Source organism: Curcuma longa, chromosome 20 (genome assembly GCF_044706935.1).
Source record: "Curcuma longa cultivar G26 ecotype Majalengka, Jawa Barat chromosome 20, ITB_CL_G26_1.1, whole genome shotgun sequence".
In the NCBI taxonomy this organism is placed as follows: Eukaryota; Viridiplantae; Streptophyta; class Magnoliopsida; order Zingiberales; family Zingiberaceae; genus Curcuma; species Curcuma longa.
In genome coordinates this window covers 2,147,544-2,172,652 of record NC_133880.1, presented here as the reverse complement: position 1 = coordinate 2,172,652, position 25,109 = coordinate 2,147,544, and the positions used below count along the sequence as shown (strand labels likewise).

At 36.0% G+C, this 25,109-nt stretch overlaps 3 protein-coding genes across 5 annotated transcripts; 2 read left to right on the top strand and 1 right to left on the bottom strand.

Annotated features, from left to right (window-relative positions):
- The first annotated feature begins 9,810 nt into the window (after positions 1-9,810).
- LOC141813800 (protein STRICTOSIDINE SYNTHASE-LIKE 3-like) lies at positions 9,811-12,624 on the top strand. Its single transcript, XM_074701783.1, has 4 exons — positions 9,811-10,227; positions 10,887-11,162; positions 11,786-11,953; positions 12,050-12,624. The coding sequence occupies exons 1-4, from the start codon at positions 9,896-9,898 to the stop codon at positions 12,441-12,443; spliced, it is 1,170 nt and encodes a 389-aa protein (XP_074557884.1). The 5' UTR covers positions 9,811-9,895; the 3' UTR covers positions 12,444-12,624.
- A 1,715-nt stretch (positions 12,625-14,339) lies between these two features.
- LOC141813867 (uncharacterized) lies at positions 14,340-18,466 on the top strand. 3 transcript variants are annotated; one of them, XM_074701865.1, is made up of 10 exons: positions 14,340-14,641; positions 14,992-15,235; positions 15,324-15,525; positions 15,641-15,672; positions 15,784-15,833; positions 16,311-16,388; positions 16,478-16,553; positions 16,627-16,698; positions 16,768-16,878; positions 17,824-18,466. In XM_074701865.1, exons 2-10 carry the CDS (start codon positions 15,026-15,028, stop codon positions 18,223-18,225), a joined length of 1,233 nt encoding a protein of 410 aa, XP_074557966.1. In that variant the 5' UTR covers positions 14,340-14,641; positions 14,992-15,025; the 3' UTR covers positions 18,226-18,466. The 3 variants fall into 3 exon arrangements, with proteins under 3 accessions (XP_074557966.1, XP_074557968.1, XP_074557967.1); XM_074701867.1 differs by having other exon boundaries at positions 14,949-15,235; XM_074701866.1 differs by having other exon boundaries at positions 14,340-14,784; positions 14,949-15,235.
- Positions 18,467-20,532: 2,066 nt separating this feature from the next.
- LOC141812926 (pentatricopeptide repeat-containing protein At3g02330, mitochondrial-like) lies at positions 20,533-22,868 on the bottom strand. The gene has a single exon (XM_074700876.1). It carries the CDS (start codon positions 22,833-22,835, stop codon positions 20,580-20,582), a length of 2,256 nt encoding a protein of 751 aa, XP_074556977.1. The 5' UTR covers positions 22,836-22,868; the 3' UTR covers positions 20,533-20,579.
- Between the last annotated feature and the right edge of the window lie 2,241 nt (positions 22,869-25,109).

Genomic DNA, 25,109 nt, shown 5'->3' with positions numbered 1-25,109 from the left:
AACTTAGGCCCATTTTGGTGACCCTAGGTTGAGGCTTGGTTAGATCCTGGTCCGAATTTGGACAAGATCTAATTAACTTTGAATTTTATCCTATTTTAGTCCAAATAAAATATGCTAACTTTGTTTTGTAGAATTTACTTTACTTGGACTAACATGAGGTTATAGGGATCTTTCTGTAAAATTATTACTCATTTAAATGTTACTTATCTAAAGAATGCTTGCTAGCCACTGAGATAGAATTTTATTTAATTAAAATATTCTTTCACTTGGTTAAATGAAGCCACGTTGATGGGATCTTATTTAAATTTAATTCCACTATTTGCTAAAAGTGATAAGGATAGAAATTAAGCCTTGTGATAAGGTAAAGATGCATGCACAACCAATTCTTATCGTGATTAGGCTTCGAGACCTTGAATTAAAGCAGGATAAGGATAAAGCTTGAAGCCTTGAGTATCAAGATAAAGAATTCGGCCAACTTAATAGGATCAGGATGAGCCCAAGATCTCCTATTTAAGTTGGCCGAAACTTCTTCAGTGCAATGATTGAACAACTGCTTTCAATTAATCCGAACAAGTGCAAAGGAGCAAAAAGTGTGCTTAATAATTTATTCGATCAAGCTTCAACAACAAGTCTTTTTCTTCCGGTTACTTCTTCAATACGACAACGTCCACTTGCTGTCGGAAGACAACTCCAACACACGGAGCTAATCGACAATCTACAAAAGTATTTGGTAACATTGTTCTTACTGCTTGTACTTAATTTATAAATAGGAAGTGTGGGGTTGTCACACTTCCTATCCTTTGTATTCGAATCTCTCAACTGGGGGTTTTCGTCGGTCGAGGATTATAGTGGATTGCCCAACGCAAAGGTTCGAGGAACCTGGGCCTTCGAGTAGGAGTCGCTGAAGGCTCCGAACGAAGTAAAATTATTCTGTGTTCTCCTATGTGCATTTCCTGCTTCGTATTTCTTATTTTTCACTGCACGCTTTTCAAAGCTTAAATTTTCTAACTCTGGTTTTAAACGAATGAATTTTTAAAAAGCACGTGATTCATCCCCCTCTCACGTGCACTCAATCCTATAATCACCACCACCTTCCCCATGATTACTAGAGGTGATCCTAGCAGATCCGACGAGCCACTGCCACCTCCCAAGAAATCCAATGACTGGGGCTCGGAGCTTCGCCTTCCAAGATCCTTCTGTAGGATGTCAAAAAAGAAATTAGAGCAACTACAATAACTGAAGCTGGCAAATTAGTTGACATGGAATTTGAGAAAAAAGATTGGCAAGACATATGTATTGAAGAGGGAGATATTGTTCAAGAGATAGCTGGCTTCCCTTGATTTCCTTCGTTTACAAGAATGTCTTCATTCAAATTGTAATCATTTGCTATTTCTTTGGTTCCATTAGTTAAAACCGTTGTTTGCATTTGCTTATGCCCTTCTAATACAACTAAAGTATCTGTATTTTCTATATATACTTGGATAAATCTGTTTACTGTGACATCATGTCTGTTGAAGCGAAATCATCTAAATGGTCAACAAAGTTTTGGTCAAAACTTAATGCTTTCTTTGAAGGAGAAGCCTCCTGTGCAACGGAAGCGTCGACGCCTAAGGAAGCATTAGCAAGGGCTTGATTGAGCAACCCACTAGCATTAGCAATGAGACAAAGAATTGGATCACTGACTATTTCATTGACAACTTCATCATCGTTGTACACTGAATTACCAAATATTTCAATCTTGTCACTATCTCCGCCGCCTCCTGTGATCGGACGATCGAGAGAGTAGGACTGATCGTACTCGATGTTGTCGAGGTCTGTATCTTCATGGTTGTCTTTACCGTCGTAGGAGGAAGGGGGATGTAGAGGCGCTGTAAAGTCAGCGTTCTCTCGAAGTTATAGGTGGCGGGGCAGTTAATCTTGAATTCCTCAAAATTAAACTTGCACTTCGACATCTCTTCTCGATTGGAAATTAATGATTTTTCAAAAGGGGAATAAAGGAACATACGACCTTTACGATCTTGCATCACTAGACGCTGGAATAACTTTGTGACTTGTCTCTATAGATCTTGAAGTATCTCGTCACAGGTGCTACGATCACGATGCGAGACTTCCTCAGCCGAAACCTGGTTGTTACCACCATGATTACGACCACGAAGACAATCTATCGGATCTGAGAGCTTTGATACTAACTGACATCGAATGAGATAACGATTATCCTGTAGGCAATATTGATTTCATTGATCGACTGCGAACATTGAAAATTAATTTTCTAAAACCTGTTAATTCAGAAGAATATCAGGAGATAAAAAAATAAATGACACTGTTGAAAATTTTATTAAATCAAAAACTTCTCTAACAAGATGCTTATATAGATCCAAAATCTTAACTTGTAAAAAAAGGAAAGAAATTATAATAAAAAAAAAAATTTTAATAGACTCAAAATTCTAAAAATCCTAAACGGACTTAAAATCCTCAAATATAAAAAAATAAAAATTTCTAAAACTACTCTAAATATCAAAAATTTTAAAAATTATTAAAAATAAAAATTATCAAAAATAGTAATAAAAATCTTATGATCCTCCTACATCATATGTAATTATTAATTCAAATGTTTAGTCATCTCATCTTCAAGCACGCTACAATTTATATATATATATATATATATATATATTATATATTATAATCATTAATCAAATTCATAGAATAAATATATATAAATTTATATATACATTATGCAATTAAATATAATCATTATTATTTATATTATTAATATGTTATCGTTTTTAAATTAATTATATAAATTTAACATAATAAATTTATATATATGTAAATTTATAAATTTCATAACGAAAACTCTACCAGATACTAATATAAATATGATCATAAATATTTTACATACGAACATGAACAAATTATAATAAAATTATTTTACATATATTAATTTCTTTCTTTTTTTTTACAAAAGCATTCACTTCATTCATGCGATGGAACATTGTTATGCTTTCTTTTTATAAGCGGATAAAATATATATATATATATATATATATTTTTATTTTCGTGAATCAATCATGCGTCGATTATAGTTATTATTATTTACATCAGTTAAAATAATAGTTATTATTATTTACATGAGTTACATTTGATTAGCAATTTCAATTAGACGAAGTTACTTTAATTATTTTTATTTTTTTAAGTCAATAATAATTATCTAACAATAATTTTTTACTGTGCCATCTTCTTTTTTAATTTTAAAAAAATGATAATCTCAGTTAGTCGCATTGACTCAATCTCTGTGAGTGATCGGTCTGATCCCACGAAAGTTTTCCACCGACCACCAGGGTATTCTTTTTTAATTCTCAAGCTCGATCTCTTTTGGGAAACATTAATTATTTTTAACTCTAAGCTCCTTTCCTTTGGGAAGATACGGTTGACCGTCTGAGTGATCATGTTGGCTACACCTACCTTAATTGATTGGTATTAACGTATTGGTATTAACGTGTAGGTAGCAGACCCGCTCAGGTGCGCAGGAGAATGAGGAGCCGAGAGAGAGGTATTTAGATGTTATTAATATTTTTGGATAAATATTTATATTTTAAATGATTCGGATGTCACTACTAAATATTAAATTGATTGGTGTATATTATAATTTGTATATTTAGATGTTATTAGTAAATATTATTTTGATGGATATTGATATTTTAATCGTGTACATATCAAGTTTGTGTTAGAATAAAGTTATATTAAAATAGTAATAGATTTAAATTTTTTCACTAATTTAGTGATCTAATTTATATTTAGTGATTAAATATTAAAATATAATCATGCTAATTTAACGATTAAAATAAAATCGATCGCTAAATTTAACGATCAAATTTAAATTCAATTGCTAAATATCATTGCCGGTCCCAAGCCCGGATAAAGGAGGAGGGTTACGTTAGGTTGCCAGCCAGCGTTAAACTAAGGCAAACACTCATGAATGGATCCATTAAACTATTGTGCTAATGCTAGGATGTTCCCCGAAAGGAACGCGTTGCAGGGTCCGAGAGATTATGATGAACAAGAACATTCTATATTTCATTTTTCAAATTCAATAAAGTAGTATCACTAACACTTTTGATGGCAAAAAATCTTTCTGTCAAAATTCCATGATTATTCACAAACCTTAGGATAATAGCTATTTGCTCTCGTTTAGATATATCTCGTGCTTCATCAACAAGAATACAAAAGTATTTATCTCCAACTTCTTCACGAACCATCTTTCATACTCTATTGGCCATAATATGTAAAATTTCTTTCTGAATTTCTGGAGCAATATATTAGGCATTTTTTAAAGCATTCTCAAGTACAACTTCATCAATTTTTTTTTCATTTTTGCAAAAGTCTTTATCAATTCAAGAAAATTTCCACGATTAGATGAAGATAGAGACTCATCGTTACCTCTAAAGGCACAAGCTTGAAGTGCTAGCTAGCGAACAGTTACAATTGAGGTCCTCAAATGCAAACGATTTTTCTCCTTTTCCTCTTGAGATTGGGCATGCATCACATTATCAATATGTTGTGAGGGCTTCAACAAATTTTCAGCCCTTCTCTCGCACATAGTATGAGGCGTAAAAGGTTGCAGAATCAATATGTGCAAGAAATGCACATGTTTTTACTTGATTTACCCTTTTTCAATTGTCAAATCCTTCATTGACCAATGCCGAAATATTAGACGAATTAACTTCATTCAAAAAAAGGAAACAGTAAAAGCAATATGCCTTATTCACTGAAGGTGAATACTCCAACCAATGAAATTTCTAGAACCATTTTTTCTGAAATCGACGATTTTGACTTCCAAATTTTGTAGCTAAATACTCCAACATATCTGGTTGATAAGGCCCCATCTTTAGATATGAACGTCTTATCTCATCTCGTACATTAACATGATATTCACATATCTATTTTTTTTTCCTGGATCTCGTTCAATACAAGTAGAAGATGAGTGATGGTCGTTACTAGGAGAGGAAATAGTAGGAATTTGGATGGTTGAAATTGGAAGACTTTCATTAGATTGATGTTGCATTGTCGGAACGATAGAAATTAAAGTGTTTTCACTGGTTTGATCTCTCTTCTTAAAGAAAGAGGATATCTTTCCTTTCTTTGTAGCAGATTGATGTTCCATTTTGAAATAGTTCAAGTAATATCCCTAAATAAGTAATAAAACAACAGTCATATAAATGAACAAGTAATAGTTAATCAATGACATATAATGAATCATATGTGAACATCTTGAGATGAAATAAGTTATGAACATACTCAAAAATAAAATCCTAAAAGTTGCAAAACATAAAAAAAAATAACATATATAATTTATAAAGAGAACAACTTTGAAATAATAATTGATCACAACTCATATTAAAAATTAATAAAATTACAAATAATGAGTGAAAAAGATAAAAACATTTACTTTTTGGGATTACAATTTAAAGTAAGAAAACCTCGATGCCCAACTAAGATCGTAGCTGTGTTCAGAATTTTAAACCTAGAATGCAAGAGATAAAAATGAATGAGTATAAGAAAAAAAATCAAATGAATAATAAATAATAATAATAATTTCAATTAAACCTTTTTTTACAACATCTCCATTCTCCACCGAATTCAATTAAAAAAGATGTGACACATATCTTCTATTTGTTTAATAAATTATCAAACAAATCAATTACTAATTAATTCACATATTGGTATAACAAATCACTCAATGTTAAACTAGTTTCACATTATTACAAAATTATTAATCAAATTGTGAAATAAATCATTAATCACTCAATTTTCACTAGTCATGGAAATTGAAAAGCAGTCTCTTGGTCTAGCGGTAGCAGCAGGCCGGCAGCGGTCGCGGCGGCAGCAGGCCGACAGCAGCCGGCAGGCCGGCAACGACAGCAGTAGGGCAGCGGCCGTGGCGGCAGGCGGCAGGTTCCACAGATCGCAGCGGTTGCAGTGGCAGGCCGGCAGCAACAGCGTGAGCAGCGGCAGGCCGGTAGCGTGGCGCGAGCTACGGCAGGCCAGCAGCGGCCGCGCGAGCGGCGGCAGGCCGGAAGCGGCCGCGCGAGCGACGACAGGCCGGCAGCGGCCGCGCGATTTGATCGCGCTCGGCGCTCGCACTAACGGACGCGCCGACGCGATAAGAACTAAGAAAGGAAATCTCAATAAGCTGGACCGAAAGAGGAGAAGAACGGAAAAAATACTTGAGATTTGAGATTCGTCGCCGACTAGCCGTCACACCGTGGAGTTCCTCATCGCCATCACGTCGTGGAGAAGTTGTCGCGCACTCCTCACTCGCGTGGGTCACGAACCAACGAAAAAAACCTAAACCCCTAAAAAAATTACGGGAAACAGGGCTAGGCTACAACCCAGTACAACCTATAAGAAGATCCGTCTCTGCTTGAGATACAATCCAATCAGTGTCGGCTTTAGGCATAGGCCTATGCCTAGGGCCCCAAATTTAGAGGGGCCCTTTTTTATATATATTAATTATTTTATATATATATATATATATATATTAAGAGAATAAAAAATTATTAAAATATCTTTATTGGATTTTGAAAAGATTTTGCATGATCATTGGATTTTGTAGAGATTTGGTATGATTCCAATATATTTAATATTATTTCATTTTCAAAACTCTAGTTTATTAGTTTCTTTATATTCCTCTCCTTCCTTCCTTATTAACCTAACAACCTATTTTGCTCAACTTCAAACATTTTACTTATTTGATAGCTTGTTTTCTCTCCTCAAAACATTTCCGAGATCATCACAAGGGGTGTAAGGAGAGGAACGATCAGAATAAAAAGTCTTTGTTATAGATTTTTTGATGATCTTAAGACCTAAAGGTATTGCATTCCTCATTTTCATGTCAAATCTTTTTTTTATGCTTCTGTTAATTTCTTATTTTCTTGTCAATGATTCTTATTATAAACTTATAATCTTGTCAGTTCACATTAGAAACTTGTGATTTATCTTAATATTTTATATTTATTCTGAATATTTCATCTTTATTCTCAAAATCTTAAATTTTTTTATTCTGAATATTTCATCTTTATTTACTAAACTACTCTCATAGTTTAATTATGATGAAATTTCATCAATATAATAATTCTAGTTTCAAATTTTACAGGTCATTTGTCAAACTTTGAAATATCATTAGATTAAAATTATAAGACATAAATTAGGTTTTATTATTATTTAATTTTAAAATATTTTTATTTCCATAATATAGTAGGGACTTATATTATTATTATTATTATTTGAATATAAATATGTCAGCTAAAAAAATATGATTCTGGATATACAAAACGTATGAAAAAAAGAAAAATAGAAGAATTTAATCCATCTCAAAAAGGTGCACTTGATAAATTTGTTATTAATAGTAAAAATTAAAACTCCAAAAATAATATAATTGAAAATTTAAATGAAAAATAAATTGAATTACAAGATAATACTATAGGACAAAAAGAAGTTTGTCTTAATTTAAATGAAAAAAGAGTGAGAGAAAATTTTTTAAAATAATAATAATTATTTTAAAAAAATTCGCCTAGGGCCTCTAGGAGGCTTGAGCCGCCCCTGAATCCAATTGGTCTTTGTGGCTGCTATATAAGAATTTTTTCGTACTAGGAAGTTATTATGAAGATGGAATCATACCTTGATCGCACTTATTCCTAAGTCGACATATGCTAGTAAAGTGTCTGACTACTGGCCTATATCTTACTATACGATTTTCTATAAAGTTATTTCTAAGATATTGACAAGTAGGATCTCAGGCACCATGGATCAAATTTTGCACTAGTCTCAGGCGACGTTTGTGCAAGGCAAGCTTATCTTTGATACTATTCACTTGGCCTAAGAACTTTTTAGAAGATATGGCAGGAAGAAGATATCACCTAATGCATCATGAAGATTGACCTCTAAAAAGGCTTTCAATTATGTGAACTAGGACTTCTTGCGAGATGCTTTGTTAGGGTTGAACTTCCATTGCAATTTGTATCATGGATCATGGAATGTGTGACAACAACTTTCTTTTCACTGACTATCAATGGAGGCATCTTTAGGCACTTCAGAGGGGCTAGAGGACTAAGACAGTGAGATCCATTATCACCTTATCTTTTTGGCATTTATATAGAGATCTTTGAAAGACAGCTACATAGGTATATCACAAGAGTAGAATTCAACTATCATCTTTGTGTAGTCTTCTCATACTAGCCTATCTTGCTTATGCAGATGATTCTATTCTATTTAGCCGAGGCAATGTAGCTTCTGTTAGTATCCTAACAGACTGTTTACTAGATTGTGGTGCAGTGGTAGGACTTCATGTTAATAGGTTGAAGTCAAATATCTTCCTAGCTGGAGTTGCGAACTCGACAAGTCGCCAGCTATTTACCATCACGAGTTTTTAGGAGGGGATCATGCCTTTCAAATATCTGGAGATTCCACTGGCGGCACAACGTCTTCGACTCTCTGATTACAACCCACTACTTGACTCCCTGGGCCGGCGGATCAATGCTTGGCCACGAAAGACTTTGTCTTACGCTGGCAAGACACAATTGATCACGTTTGTCCTACAGGAGTTGAGTGCTTTTGACTTTCGATTCGTCCTATCCCCGCATCATTGATCACATTTATAACATCTGTAGGTGTTTTATGTGGACGTCAAAACACCCACCGATGTCATGGACAGATATGTGTAGACCTAAAAATGAGGGTTTCGTGACCTACTAGTTTAGAACCTTGCCCTTCTGGATAAGGTGCTCTGGTGGATACATGCTAAGGAGGATGCTCTATGGATCAAATGGGTGCACCACACCTACTTGAAGAGAGCGGATGTCTGGATTTGGGAGGCGGCGCACTCTGATTCCTCACTGATCAAGAGACTATTGTATATTCAAGATCTCATCCTATCGACTGTTGGTTCGCCGACGAATGCTACATAGAGGATGGCAGAATGATTTGAGCAGGATGGTGGAGTGGCAAGTCCTATCATTTTTTTTAGGTAGGTCGACCTAAGAAACCTGGGTGCGGACGATGTGTAAGCTTTACATTCAACCTAGTCATACAGTTACGATTTGGATGTTGGCACAGAATCGTCTTCCGACTAGAGACAGACAAGACTATCTAGAAGATCGATAGTGTATTTTTTGTAAATAGGTGTTGGAGACACAGAAGCATCTATTCTTTAGATGTCGACCTATCACGAATTTATGGAGGAGGATTAGAGATTGGTTTCACATGGGACAGGAGATGCCAACCTACCGACGAACACTTCAGATCTATGGGCGATACTATAGAGGTGGAAGACTACTAACAAACGAAGGTCAAACATCTTACTTTGTCTTCTTTGATTTACTTTGTATGAAGAGCATGTAATAGTAGTTGCTTTGATAAGAGTAAGTTGGATTGTGAGAGGACTTATAAGATTGTACACATTCATATATACATGATATTAGAAGTATATTCTGGTATGATATTTTAAATTTATCAAATATGAATCATTTTTAATTTATTATTATTATTATTATATATTTTTGAAATTATGATTTATATATATTTTACTTATCTAAAAAAAATATTTAGTGATCTATTGAATAGTAATTTTAATTTATATAGTATTAATATTTATGGGAGGTAAAGTATGCTATGTAAAATTAATTTACGGGAGTAAATTAAAAAAAATAAATTAACATTGTAATATTATTCATTCACGTTTATTTTTCTGTTAGTAAAAGGAAATTTAAAATTCCAATCAAACGCGTCAACAAACCATCCTTACCTAAACGACGCGTCAACTAACCTTCCTCACCCCGACTCACTACTTACTCCAAACCCTGGACGCGTCCATTGCCGCACCACCTCAAACCCCTCGACCATGTCGCCGGCGTCGACCGTGTTGGCCGGCGTAATCCTCCTGGTAGCTCTCTATTGCGGCCTCGACCCCTTCGGCTACAGCCCCATGGCGGCGTTTCCCGGCTTCGAGACGTACCACGTTGATATCCCGCCGTGGTCGGAGATCCCCACGGCGACAGACGCCGAGAACCGCCTACAGAAGGCGGAGATCAAGTTCCTTCACCAGATCCAGGGCCCCGAGAGCGTCGTCTTCGATCCGCACGGCCGGGGGCCCTACACCGGCATCGCCGACGGCCGGGTGGTCTTCTGGAACGGGGAGTCTTGGATCGACTTCGCGTATACGTCCCCAAACAGGTATATTTTGGTTTACCTCTCGATCTAAGTGACCAAAGAAGAAAATGTTAACCGTTCCGCGACGTTTGTGCTTGTACCGTAGATTGCATAGCATAAAAACTCTGTGAAATCTTTTCTCTTTCGACATGTTTTACTTTAGTAAGTTGTTTTGGTTCAAGAGGCAAAAGCTACCTAATCTAACTAAATATCAAATTGGTAAGCGCTGTTGCTTCTTCCCATGTCAACCCTATTTTTCAGCAATCACTGTAGAAATAGCAAGGTGAATGGCTGGAAAAAAGCCCACTTTAATCAGTTTCTCTCGCAATCTAAGTGAACTTTTATCTTAACGGTTAATTCTACACCCAGAAATTCGGTATCTTATTATATTTTGAGGGCTTCAAAGCGACTTAATCTCAGTTATTTCATTCATCTTATGTTTTTGAAATCATCGCCATATTGCAACTGTCGTAAGAAATTATAATATATAGAGAATGTTTGTTTAGGAGTTCTGGTTCAATTATCTAAGGTGAATTATTTTGTTTGAAGTTGCCCTTTTCATCCAGATTCTTACCGCAAATGACATACCAAAATGATAAGGTATTAATATTTATGATTAGTTCATAGTGTGGTGTCAACATTTTTCTTAATTGTATTCTGATATTTGCTATTGGCCATGATAGGTCAGAAATATGTGACCCAAAGCCATCGCCTTTGAGTTATTTAAAGAATGAGCATATTTGCGGACGACCATTAGGACTTCGATTTGACAAGAAAACCAGTGATTTGTATATTGCTGATGCCTACTTTGGGTTACTGAAAGTAGGCCCAGATGGTGGTTTGGCCAAACCTTTAACCACTGAAGCAGAAGGAATACCATTTAACTTCACTAATGACTTGGACATAGATGAGGAAGGAAATATATATTTCACAGACAGCAGCACCAATTACCAGAGGAGGTATTTCTTTCCCAAGTTCTCAATATCTCTTTAAGGAAATGTGTATTTGATGATAGTTTTTGATGCTGTGCTTTGTGTATGATATCATCTTCCTTTGGCTTTAATTCCCTTGTATATAACATAAAGTTGATTAGTTTCAGGCAGTAGTTTAATATCAAACATCTCAGCTGTGTTTCTGCACTGCTGATAGCTTCATAAAACAATATCAATCAATTGAATCATCAGTGCCCTTGTCAAAACCTCATTATATGAAATTCATGCCTCATGTCTTATTATTGGATTATTGCTTAGATGTGGATAAAATAGTCCATGAGATACAAAATATGGTTTTTAAAGTGGTTCTTATTACCAATTCCCTCATTCTAAATATGTGCATTATTATCTTTAACAGGAAATCACCATGAACAATTGAAGTAAAATATCAACTGCTATGCAAAATATGGTTTTTATTATTTTGACTTCTAAATGATTTTATAGTTTATATTTCTGTTGTTCTCCATCTCCTTAAATTTATCTCCAACTTGGTGTTCCATCTTTTATCTGTGAAGAAACGTATGGAAATCAGGTGGAGATTAAAACAGCATGCTTAATTTTTTTCTTTGGACATTGACATTATCTTCCAGGAACTTCATGCAATTAGTTTTTACTGGAGATCCTTCAGGAAGGCTGCTAAAGTACAATCCAGTTACAAAAGAAACAATAGTGCTGCGTCGTGGCCTTCAATTTCCCAATGGTGTTAGTCTAAGTAAAGATGGGTCATTCTTTTTGTTTTGCGAAGGCAACCGTGGCAGGTCAGCTGCTGCATTTATTCACTTGTGGTTTTGTAGTCTTACCCAGTGTTTCTTAAAATGTAGAGCTTCTAATGCGGCACAATATCCTTAAAACAGATTGAGTAGGTACTGGTTGAAGGGAGAAAAGGCAGGAACCTTTGATGTTTTTGCAAACCTACCAGGCTTTCCCGACAACATCAGAACCAACGAGAAGGGCGACTTCTGGGTGGCCATTCATTGTCGCCGCAGCATGTATGCTGATGTGATGAGCCGCTATTTCCGGTTGAGGAAGTTCTTATTGAAGCTTCCGATTCCAGCTAAATATCATTTCCTGATGCAAATCGGTGGCAAACCTCATGCTCTGATCATGAAGTACAGTTCAGCAGGGGAGTTGCTGGAGGTTTTAGAGGACAGTGAAGGGAAGGTGGTGAGAGCAGTGAGTGAAGTGGAGGAGAAGGATGGCAAGCTTTGGATAGGTTCTGTGCTAATGCCATTCTTAGCTGTTTACTGAACATTTCCAACGTGTCATGGTACGGAATCTAATTTGTTTCATGAATCTACTTTGTTAGCTTCTCTTAAATTAATAACCTAAAAGGTTTGGACTTGTATGTTATGGGCCATTGCTCTTGTTTTGCTTATTGGTTTACTGCAGTGGAAGCTAGTGCACAATAAATGGGAACTTTTGGCCTGCAGATTGATGTCTGTTCAAGTGTTCATTCAGTTTTTAAGATGATTAGGACTGCACATTTCGATTGGTTATCTATTCAGTTTGTTAACTAGCGTTTATAAATAAAATTATTTACAAATTATGAAATAAAATGTTTATTTAATTTTAAATTTAAATATTCAAAGATTATAACTATATGTGTCAACAAATTGTTCTATCCTTGGTAAATTTTGAAGTTTTAAATTGTGCTACAAATAAGTTTATAAATTTTATTTCACCAAAACAACTAGTGAAATATATATGATGATTTCCTTCATTGAGAAAGCAGAGCGAGGTCATTTCCTCTTTTGATAATTTTTTTTATTAATTTATCAAAATTACTACTTTATAAAACATTGCTATATTATATTACTTTAACAATTTAAATCAAAAACTACTTCAACAATATTATAACAATTGAACATAACTAATACAATGTGAAATAATTTATAGCACTCGTCTATTAGTGCTATAATTATAGCATTTAAGATGGAAATAAGTTATAATAATTATGATCATAATTATTACAACAGTATTAAAAATAAAAATATTTTAAAAATATAAAATAAGATGAAGTGTTCTTTTAATATTCTTTTTAAATGAGGTTTTTTTTATGATGAGGATGATAAAGGATGCCATTTTATTTTTTGCGCTACTATAATTAGTCATGACTTAATAGATGAAATAAAGTCGGATTTAATTTAGATAATCCAATCAATATCTTGAAATTGAGTAGATGAGCTAGGGGTATCAATTCAGATGCATCGATGATTTTAGATCAATTGGAAGTTAGGATATTATAAAAAAAATCTCAATTCGAATCCGATCCAAACTCGAGTCATACTCAAAAATCCTAAATTTGAATCCGAATTCGGATAACCTGACCATTCCGAACAACCCAATTAACCCAATTAAAAAAGATTTTTAATTTTATTATTTTCTCGAATAATTTTTTATTTCTATCTTAATCTTTCATTATTATCATGCTAATCTTCTATTATTAATGTATATAAAATATTTTAAATTTTAAAATAAAATTTGATTAAACTAAAAAAAATTCTTAACTCTGAAATTTAGATCAACTCGTGTCCCATCATAATTCAATATTTTTTTTACCAACTTCGAATTATTGGAATATGGACCATTTCAATAATCCAATATCTTAATTATCCATACGCAATCGTTATCTACTTCGAAGACATTTTCTTCCTATCAATAATCGAGTATTTATTATTATCATTATTTTATCCAGCCTCATCTGGTGCCCCACCCACTAATGGTGTCAAATTCCTCATATTAAATATGATGACAAATATAACAAAACATTTTCACTGATGATAAAGCTTCATCGAGTTTGAATTCAAATAATAGTAAAAATTCGCCGGCGGCCTGAAACGGGCTAGATTGCTCCACGTCAGTTACTCTGATGATCAGCCGTCCGATTGCCACCGGAACCATGCGGTTCCCGTGCAAGCAACCGAACGAGAAACCGCCCGCTTCACTGTAGCGCTGCTCTATCCAGTGCCACGTCAGACACCACGCCTTCTCGGTTCCAGTCCGCAAGACGAAACTACCTTCTCGGACGTCCTCGAATTACTTGGATTTTTCGTGTTGAGGAGGCAAAGTGAAGGGTTAAAATAGTAAATTCGAAGTGGTAATTTGTATGCTTCGAGTTTGAAATGTGATGGTGGACGTCTTCCGTTTTGTCCTCTTGCTGCGGAGGAGACAAAGCGACAGCGATAGAGAGAGCGAGGCGGAGGGCGATCGACCGATCGAATCCGAGGCCGTCGCCGAGAGAGGAACTAGAGTTCTCGAGGAGGAGGGGAAGATCTGTGTGACTGTTTCGATCGATCCTATAAGCGGAAGGAGAGGTCTCCGGAGAGTTCCTTTCGAGTTCAGAGGGCCCGATCTTGTCGGACGAGTGCGGATCGCAGGGTGTTGCGCGTCGATTTTTCCACTGCCTTTAGATCTCTCTGTACTAGGCGCTCAGACGAGCTCCGAAGGTTCGGTCCAATCTCCTGTTCTCATTGGCGATCTTGTTACTTCGCCTACTTCTGTTCTCGTTGGCAATCTTCTGTTCTTGTTGGCGATCTTATTTGATCTGGAAAGATTTACGTTAGGATCTCTAATGACGCGTTCGATTTCTGTAAGTTGGGGCTTGGATTACTTTTGATTGCAAATTTGTGTGTGTGTTTTTCGGTCTAGTTAGAAGGATCAGCCTCCAGAGTTGGATTGTAGACTGTGAGTTGCAGATGATTCGTGCTTTGATGAATCGTATTTGTTTTTCACTTTCTAATTCTGTGTTTGTAGGTAGGGTAAAGTGTAAAATTATTCTTGAAATGGATTGTTGCAGACTTCAATTCTAGTTACTTGCCTCACGTTGTAACATGGAATCTGGTGATGGAATTGAGCTGGAATGTAAAGCGTCCACGGAGAATGAACCCAATGTTAATGGGTTTGGTTCTCATATAAACAAGGAGAATGTTGATAGTGACTCTGAAAGTGCATCTAAGGTTGAAGTGCTTGATTCCTCTGGAGGCAAGGAAGAAGTTTCTGTATCCACTAAGAACATAACGCCATATTCTGCTAAGACTCAGGTTCTTCCCTTGGCTTTTGCTGGGCGTTTGTCAGAAAACTTACAGAAACGTTGACCAAGATAGCATAGCTATACTTTCTTTTCTACAGGAATGTGAACCTAATGCAAAAAATCAATTGAAGATGACACCAGAAGTTACTTGTGACTGGAATGGTTCTGCAGCTGAAGTTCCAAAAAAAGGGAATATTCTTACGCCAAGTGTCTCATTTCCTTCTAGAGGTTCTCGTGCAAATAGCATCCGAAAATCTACCAGTTCCGCTAGGCAGTCTACAATTAGGTCATCAATTGCAGGTGGTTCGTTCTCTCCTTCTAGTATCTAGTTGCTTCCATCATTTTCTTTCCCTTGTCTAAATATTACTGTGTAGCAATAGGCGATGTTGATATTAAGCATCTTCTTTGGCTGCAGAACCAAATGCTCGGAAAAAATTGATCAATAAGGTGGCAAGTTCATTGTTACTTTTCTAGAATATATAATTCAAACTATCTTAAGAAGTTAAGTAATGTAATCTGACTACTACTTGTCTGTTGGCTGAATTTAAATATGTGAAGACTGACTCTGTGGAGGCAACTAAAAATGGATCTTCTTCTGGTCCTGCAAAGTGAGTTGTTGTTTCTTCTTTAAGTTTCATAAGTTTTGTCGTTAATGCTTGACTAATTCAAATGCTTACTCTATTGATTTACACGATGATCTATTATTTTTTAAATTTTGAATGTGAGCTTGAGATGGTTTTTGTTTGTTCTTAAAATTTCAAAACTTTTTCTCTTCATCCTTGGCTAATTCAAATTCTTATACTTTTTTTATACATGCCTATCTCTTCCCTCTTTATGCATTCTGGAATGTAATTAGCTTTTATGATCTGAATGTAATGGTGGTATGCATTCAATAATTGAGTCATATTATACGGTTGCATAATACTTATGAATAAAAATCAGGCTTAAAGATGGCAATCTTATTTACATATTGTTCCACCAGTAAGCAAGCTTTCCATTTCTTTCATCTTTACCATGTCTAACTAAACATTTAGTCTCAATTTGAAATCTTTTTCTGATTGATGCAACTAAAGATGGCATTACAGGTCAAATAATCACAAAACAGTTCCCTTGACACACACATTGCCTACAAAAAAGGACGAGGATGCTAACTCAATTGCCTCGTAATGTTGCTTGCTTAATCTTTTCAACATAATTAAGATTTTCAAATGTGGTGTTCTTTCTGAGATTCATGTTATTCTTATTTCAAAAGTTCAACACGAGCGAGACAGAGCATTGGTTCTACTTTTAGCTTTAAGTTGGATGAGCGCGCTGAGAAAAGAAAAGAGGTTTAACCAATTCCTTTTTATATTTCGTACTTTTAATTTTAACTCTGACCTTAACTGTTTTATAACTTTTCAGTTTTTCATGAAACTTGAAGAGAAGAATCATGTGAGGGAGTTGGAAAAGACCAACATACAGGCAAAATCTAAGGTAGTTATTTGATGACAGAGATTGAATTTATCACCATTCAGGAAATTACTTTATAGTGAATGTGCTCAGGAGAATCAAGAGGCTGAGGTCAAAAAGCTGAGGAAGAGCTTGACATTTAAAGCCACTCCATTGCCGAGCTTTTATCAGGAACCTGGACCTCCTAAAGTTGAACTAAAGAAGGTAATGATATCTTTTTTATACTGTTTAGAAGGTTGTAGCTGGTTTTGGTGTGCCATCAACTTATAAGTAGATTTGGAGGAAATTCTTATGAATGGTGGTGCTTCTGTAATAACTAATTACCGGTACTAGGAAAAGTTTTACATTATTAATTCATTGTACTTTCACAAAAAGCAGGAGTGATCCCTTTATTAAGTACAATGCAGGTGAAATATAGTTCTCAAAATTTAACAGCTAGCATAATTTGGTCAACATGAAATATCAACTGCTACTTTATGTTTTGATCACCTCATAAACCCATTACCTTTCACGAGTGTTCCATGCATTAAAGTTTTGTAGATTGGATTGTCTGATCAATCTGATAGAATGTATAAGAGGTCCATTGTGTGCAACAGGAAGTTAGAACTCAGAATGTAATTGGAAAACACTAAATTCAGAACACTGTCACTTTCATTTTCTTTCAATGTTCTCTAACAATATTAATCTCAACATATAATCATAATGATAGGCACACATTTTACTAGACAAATCCTTTCAATATATTTAGGCACTCTCCCTCTCTGATTGGGTTTCGTATGAACAAGTTAAAGCTACTTGCTCTTGTTTCACGAGATTATTTTGAACTTGATATGGATATTCTCATTTATTTCATGAAACTCTACGAATTACCCACAAACAATGACTAATTCAAAGTCATTGTCATCATAACTTGAACGATATATCACGGAAAGAAGATTTTGCCTTGCTGCACTCAGTTTGGTACAATTTCTGCACTGGTGTTGATTTCTTGAATCTCTGAAGTTTGTAATCCAGTATTTGGTATAATCCCTTTTGCTTTCCTTATGCATAAACTTACTGAAGCTAACTCCAGCCATTATGATGCACTGCATATTAAGATTTGATTACATATGAATTAATATTGATGCTAATTCTTTGTTCATTTTACAGATCCCGACCACACGCGCTAGGTCGCCTAAACTTGGGCGTCGCAAGTCAATTGCCACTACATCTCAAGCTGGTAATTCAAGTGAGAACTCCTGTGTAACCATTAGTGCAAACAAACTGAATGAAGGTAGTGGTGAGGCCACAGGCATCAAGGGGAAATTGCTTACTTCAAACAACCCAAGGCAGAAGACGATTTCCAAGATTCCCTCACAAAATTATAAAACAGCTAAGCCCAATGCAAAATTGTCTGACTTGGTTACAAAACCTTCAAATCAAAAGCCCAAAATACAGAATTCCAAAGCTGAAACCAGCAGCATCGCAATTGAGATAGCAACTCCTAGCGCCAAGGACCAATTTGAGGAAGAGCTAGTTGTTGGACTCGAGGAAATTGCAGTGCAAAGTTAAAAGACGTGAGCTTGTTTATGAGTTGAGTATATACAAATAGTCTTGATGCTTTCTTGTTGCACAGTTCGATTGTCCTGAACTAGGTTGATTGTCTTGTGAGACTAGATCATAAGTACTGTTTCATTGTTTCCTGTTTTAGGGTTTGATTTGGTAATGGTTGTCTGTTATATATCACCTTGTGCAAGTAGACAGTCTTTCTGTGGATTTGTAATGCATACTTGGGTTACCCTTTTTTTAAGAATTCTTCTTGCCTTTCCCTGTCAGTTGGTGTCTTTAGATTGAAGCAAGACAAAATCCGAGTTCTTTTCGTATAAAATACTGAAATTGAATGCGCAGTGCCCGTAAAAACAAATAATAGAATGATTCAAATTGGGCACATTTTGCCAATCACGGCCTGAGATGTTGACAGTTAAACAGCTGTGCAGTGGTGTACAGTTGATGTGCACGGTATACATCAGTATTTATGATTATTTTGATTATTTATCTAAATGAGATGAAAATTTTAAACTGTTGACTACTAGATGTAGAGCTGCTAAGAATTGAATTTAATCATAATAATTAAGATACTTAACATTATAAAAATAATAATAAAGCCCGTAAACAATTTCAATAGACTGAGTTCCCAAGCCTACTACCGCCGGCATTGGTTGTATGATTAGTGCTTTGTGGGTGTTGTTGGGCTTTTGGGTTCCTGATTTGTCATTCCTGGGCTAATGCCATGGGCTATAAATGGGCTGTAATAAAACTATTGGGCCACATTCCTAGTGGCCCATATAACCCATATATTTTGTACGTAAACATGTGCTAACTATTATAAAATGAACACATTCATGTTCTGTGCGAAAATATTGCACTTCAACTAACTGCCCTTAAATGCCCAGCACTGAGAATCAGCGATAAAATGAAATGGAGGGAGTTATGAAAGACAAAAAGAGCGAGCCAAAGAATTTCTTCAAAAGCAAAGGGCTACATCCCAGCACCCTCTCCTACTATAATGCAATTGTCGCACGTCTGGAACCCTTGGCTTTCTCTGCTTAGCTTCCATCATCTATGGTTTCGTTTGAGACGAGCAACCAATAAAGAAACCCTGAAGAATGCAACAGCTCCAACCGTTTCAAAATTTCTGTTGAATAAAGGAGAGAAAGAGTCAATTCAATATTCAAGTCATGCTACTTTATTGACTAAGTCGACTGGTTTAAAAAGTCCAGCACAATCATAAAATCCTAAGAACACATGATGAAGTTAAGTTCTACTGCCGAAGCACAGCACAACTCAATACACAAGTGTCATTTCATTTTCACTGCTGAAGCTTCGTGTATCGGATGGCTTGCAATGGTTAAAGGATAGTTGTAGCCTGACTTGGGCTAAATGATAGCCACAATTAGTAATCAAATATCAAATTTGGTTCTTGTCGTCGGCTCTGTTGCATTATCTAATCAGTAAATCAACAAGGTGAAGGTCGAATTCCCTAGTTCGAGACACAGAAATTTAAACAACAATTTTGAAGCCTAGACAAATTGAGTACGAGAGAATGCTCGACAAATCTGTACTAAATTCAAAATGGATTCCAACTTAAATAAGAAAAAGCGAGGTTTCCATTGACACATTTGACTTCATTCAACTTACTCATGTTGTTTGCACACGCATAGTTGAATTCTGATAGACACGTTAGCTCCCTGAAATGACCTTAGCTAACTTTCAAATCAGTTTGAGGAAATATGTAGACTTCTGTTTTGCACTGCACAGCTAACCTGGTCAAAGAAAAATCCTCAGTCAAATATTGTCAGCAGAAACTAAATAAAAACAATGTTGATACTTGATAAAAGAATAACCTACAAGACAACTGCACAAAGTCTGAAAATCCTTGGATGGAAATATTTGCATTCGTAAAGGGGGGTTCTGTCAAGAAAATTTACTTTAAGAAGTGCAATAGCCTACTGAATATCAGACATACTTTAATATGTGAAGAGCAATAACCTACCAGATTTTCCATCTAAGTTGCAGCTGCCAATGTACTGAACATGCACATAGTATGAAGATAGGCATGAGGAAGTTTGACTACAAGAAACAACCAATGTCAAATAAAAAAAAATCTTCACCATAAAAGGAATCAATAATAGCAAATGAGTGACTAATATGACTATATCACCTGTCCAATGACATTTGAAATAAGCTTAATTTGCTTGGGATTACACAAGTGATTGATACATCCATGTATGTTTTCTTCAAGGAGGTCAAAAGGTGTGTGCGCATTGGGGCACCACTGTGGTTCCAGACCTGAGCTACCAGCGAGTTGTTAAAAGTGCTTTCAACCCTAAGGAGCTAGCTAATAACATTGCAAAGGCTCTCTACTTCTAGGTAATCCAACTTAGCCCAGGCTCTTTTCTCATTCTTGGTCCTGCTAACTTCCTCATGTATTCTGCATCATCAGGTCTTCCTAGTTCACTATACAAATTGGATATGAGAACGGCCGTAGGAACAAGTTCACCATGCATTTTCATTACTTTATCTGTAGTTGACTCCGCAAGCTCTAGATTGCCATGAAGCTTGCAGGCAGATAAGAAAGTTGCCCAAATTGATACATCAGCTTCAAAAGGCATGTCAAGAATTAGACGTTTTGCTCTATCCAACTTTCCAGACCTACCAAATAAATCAACCATGCATGCATAATGCTCCATGCTTGGCATTATTCCATGCTTAGAAACCATTAGATCAAATATCTGAATCCCTTCGTCTACCAGCCCGCAATGGCTACATGCTGACAAAAAAGAAACAAAAGTTACATGGTTCGGATGTATGTTATTTTTCCCCATTAAAGTATAAAGCTCTAGAGCCTCAAGGCCATAACCATGTTGTGCATATCCAGCGACCATTGTGTTCCAGAGGACTATGTCTTTATCTCTATGTTGATCAAAAAGTCTCCTACTCTCTTTCAGGGATCCACACTTAGCATACATGTCCACAAGAGAACTTTTGGTGTAGTGATCCATGGTCCCATGCTTTATGCATTGTGCATGAAAGCATCCCCCTCCTTTTGGACAAGATAAATGGCCACAAGCCTTCAAAACACAAGAGAAAGTGAAGCTATTAGGTGATATATCTGAAGATATCATTGTTTTGAAAAAATGTATTGCATCCAAATATTGACCAGACATTGTAAGCCCTGATATCATAATAGTCCATGAAATGACATTTTGATATTCCATCTTGTTGAAAAATTCTAGAGCTTGGTCAACAGTGCCATTTTTACAAAGACAATGTAACAGTGCATCATTAACCATCAGCTCTGAAGCAAAACCATGTTTAATTGCATGGACGTATGTGACCCATTCATGTCCACAACATGAAGATAACAAAGCAACAAAGGTAGCAAGATCAACATCTATATTATTATTATTCATGTCATTGAAAAGGGATATGGCCTCTCTATCGTTTCCATTTAGCCCGTGTCCAAATATCAAAGAGTTGTAAGACACAGTATTTCGCTCGTGCATGTATCCAAACACTAAGCAACTTTCCTCTATAGAACCACATTTAGCATACATATCAATCAAAGCAGTGTTAACCACCACATCTTGTCGAAATCTGGACTTCTCCACAATCCCATGAATCACCCTTCCCGAATCCAAAGACTTCAAACTACCACAAGCTTTGAGTACGCTAGATAAAGTGCAATCATTTGGTAAAAAACCTTCCAACATCATGTCCATGAAATAATCCAATGCTATCTTGTCAAGTCCATTTCTTGAAAATCCACCGATTGTGGCATTGTACAATGCAATGTCACACGACTTGGTACCCTGTAAAACCATCTCCATGCTCTCTGTATCTCCAAATCTGCTATACATATCAACAAGAGAAGTTCTGACAAAACAGTTTGAATCAAATCCCATCTTTATAATAAGACCATGAAGCTGCTCTCCGATCCCTCTCTCTAAGTCTGAGCAGGCTTTAGTAATGCTCGCAAAACAAAATTCTGACACCTTAAGATTAAATCTCTTTCTTGCTTGCTTAAAGACCCATATAGCTTGCTCACACTCACCATGACTAACATATCCACTCAGCATAGCATTGAACATAACAGGATCCTCACTTGGGCATTGGTAAAAAAGAGTTGTAGCACCGGCCAGATCACCAAGTTTTGAGTACATATCAACAAGCGCAGTATTGACAAATGAGTCTGTTGCCCGTCCAGAGACAACAGCTTGTGCATGAATTTGCTGGCCTAAGCCCAAATCTTTTAGCTTCGAGCATGCCACGACTGAAGCTGAGAATATGAAAGGATTCAGCTCAATTTGCGACCTGTGTAACTCAGACAATAGATGCAAACCAAATGAAGGATTTCCCAGCTTAGAATTTGCAGAAATGAGTGTGGAATAGGAAACCAAGTTTGGTTCATCAATTTCATCGAACAGTGCATTGGCATCACTGACGCTATAAGATTTTGCGTAAAAGTTGAGCAGATGGTTGCAAAGAAAAATATCATGCAAATATCCGATCTTGATCACATGAGCATGAAAGCATTTCCCCCCAAATAAAGAATTTTGAGCTAAGGCAGATTTGATCCCAGAAGCGATCCAAGAATAAGATGTAGAGCTGGGTAATCTCATTGAACTGCCTGCATAAACAGCAATGGGGATGCCAATTATGAAAAATTAAGTCACACCATTAAGCAGGAAGAAGACCGACAGGCCTTTCTCAAACCGAACTGCTGCTGCTCGGGGGAGTCCCGACTGCAACAGGATGCTCGGCAACGGCAAGGAGCGGACACCAATCGTCGAGCCTTGATGTCGCTCGGCTCCTTGAAATGGCCACGAGGAGGAGATGCTCGTCGCGTTTGAGGCAGTTCGGTGGCGGATGGGATCGAGAGGGAGAGCTCGGGGAGCAGGGCTGCACCGGACGTTCGTGAACGTGTTCCGCACGCTCGTCGAACTGTCAGGGGTTTAGCTGTCGAGATTTATGAATAAATTTATTTATTAATTTATGTAAATTATAGTAAATTTATTTATAATATATTTTAAAATAATATATGTTTTCTATATTAAATAAGTTTTTTTATTCTGATAAAAGACTTAAAGTTTAATAAAAATATTTAATATATAACCTTAACCAATATCAATAAAATAAATAAATAAAATTGAACAAATTCACTTTTGATTCGACTATCATTTGACCCAATTAATACAAACTAAATTTGAATTTCTTAATCATTTGAACTAAACTTAATTTGTGGTTTAAAATTCTCATCCCATTAAATTAATTTGACTTGATCTAGCTCTAAAATTAGTGTAATTCACATCTATGATCTATTCATCCAACACTAATAATAGACTACTTTTATAATAATAATATAAATATCACCCCGACAACTTTAATTAAATTATTTCATGATAAATCATGAATACAATTATTTTTTTAATATTTATGAGGAATTGAATGATATTGAATAAACCAACTTAAAGATCAGGTTAGGCAAAAAGTAAATTAATTGACATGTATGAGGTGAATGTGATTCGAGTCGAGGCCACTTGCTTTGTGTAAGCTAAATCAAGTCCACTCAAGATTAAGAAGAAAAAAAGGGTCGATAATCTTCCACTTCCTCCTTCCATTTGCTTCCTCAAGCGATATGGTGAAAATATCCTATATGTATTTTACCCTAAACCCTAATTTAAAAAGAATGTCCTTTTAATTTTATTCTATATTTGAGCGAAAAAACAAACGGATCGTCAGGAGTGTTCATTTTTAATTTATTATCAAAAGGATTAACTTATCTTATCTCACCTCTGTACCCTTTATTTTCTAAAATTATCCTTATTTTTTTATATTATTGTAGCATCTATGTGTTATGTGTTGGTGCAATTGACTCTGATCGTTTAGGTTGATAAAGCTTTAATTGATTCGAGTTGAGATTTTAATATTTGATTAATATGTGAATTAAATGTTAAATAGATCAAAGTTGATCAGATACTTGACGGTAAAAAGAAATTCAAGTGGATCACGGTGAATTGGACATTTGGCAATGCAAGAAGAAATTCAAGTAGATCACGGTTGATCGGATACTTGACATGCAAGAGTAAGTCCAAGTGAAGCACGGTTAATTAGATACTTGACATACAAAGAAAGTTTAAGTGGATCCTAGAGGATTGAACACTTGACATAAGACGTAAAGTTCATGTGAGCCATGGAGAACCGGGCACTTGGCACAAGACGAGAAGTCCAAGTGGGTCACGGTTGATCGAACATTTGGTGATGAAAAAAGCCCTGATAAAGTCAAGGTTGACCGGATGTCAGGCAATGAAGAAGTCCCGACAGGTCAAGGTTGACCAAATGCGAGGCAACGATGAAGTCCCGGCAGATCAAGATTGAAATGCTAAACAATGAGAAAGTCCCAACAACTTTGAATCCACAACACTTTATCCATCCCCGAGCGCTTAAAGTTTTTTCGGACGCCTAGAAGCTTAGTGTCCCAACTACTGGAAGCTTGCCACCTCATCCGCCTCACTGACCCGATCGATTGATGTTCGAGTGTTTGGACCGTCCGATCGCATGAATCCAGATTGGGACACCCGTAATCCAAAGTTCTAGTTCCTCCTTTCTTGTATCATAAGATTAGTCCAGAACAAATAAAAAGTAGAAAATTGACAGCTTTGGCAAACTGTCTAATCATGACTATTGGATTTCCAATGAAATCCAAGATCAGACCGACGCCTACTGTTCCCTTCCCGAGAACGCATCCTCACCCACTCCTCTCAGGAGAATTTATTTTTTGCCAACTCGGTCCTCCAGACCTATTGAACTTTTGCTCAACCTTTGACCCTCAACCCTCAGGACTTCCACCGCTAGACGTCTGGTGCTTCAAACCCACTTAGACTTTGCCACCTAGT

Bases quoted from the DNA above. Each gene is read 5' to 3' on its own strand.
- LOC141812926 (XM_074700876.1), bottom strand. From the start codon at position 22,835: ATGAGATTACCCAGCTCTACATCTTATTCTTGGATCGCTTCTGGGATC.
- LOC141813800 (XM_074701783.1), top strand. From the start codon at position 9,896: ATGTCGCCGGCGTCGACCGTGTTGGCCGGCGTAATCCTCCTGGTAGCT. The intron at 10,228-10,886 runs GTATATTTTGGT...TGGCCATGATAG, and splicing joins GCGTATACGTCCCCAAACAG to GTCAGAAATATGTGACCCAA. The intron at 11,163-11,785 runs GTATTTCTTTCC...ATTATCTTCCAG, and splicing joins AGCACCAATTACCAGAGGAG to GAACTTCATGCAATTAGTTT.
- LOC141813867 (XM_074701865.1), top strand. From the start codon at position 15,026: ATGGAATCTGGTGATGGAATTGAGCTGGAATGTAAAGCGTCCACGGAG. The intron at 15,236-15,323 runs GTTCTTCCCTTG...TCTTTTCTACAG, and splicing joins CATATTCTGCTAAGACTCAG to GAATGTGAACCTAATGCAAA. The intron at 16,554-16,626 runs GTTTAACCAATT...ATAACTTTTCAG, and splicing joins GCGCTGAGAAAAGAAAAGAG to TTTTTCATGAAACTTGAAGA.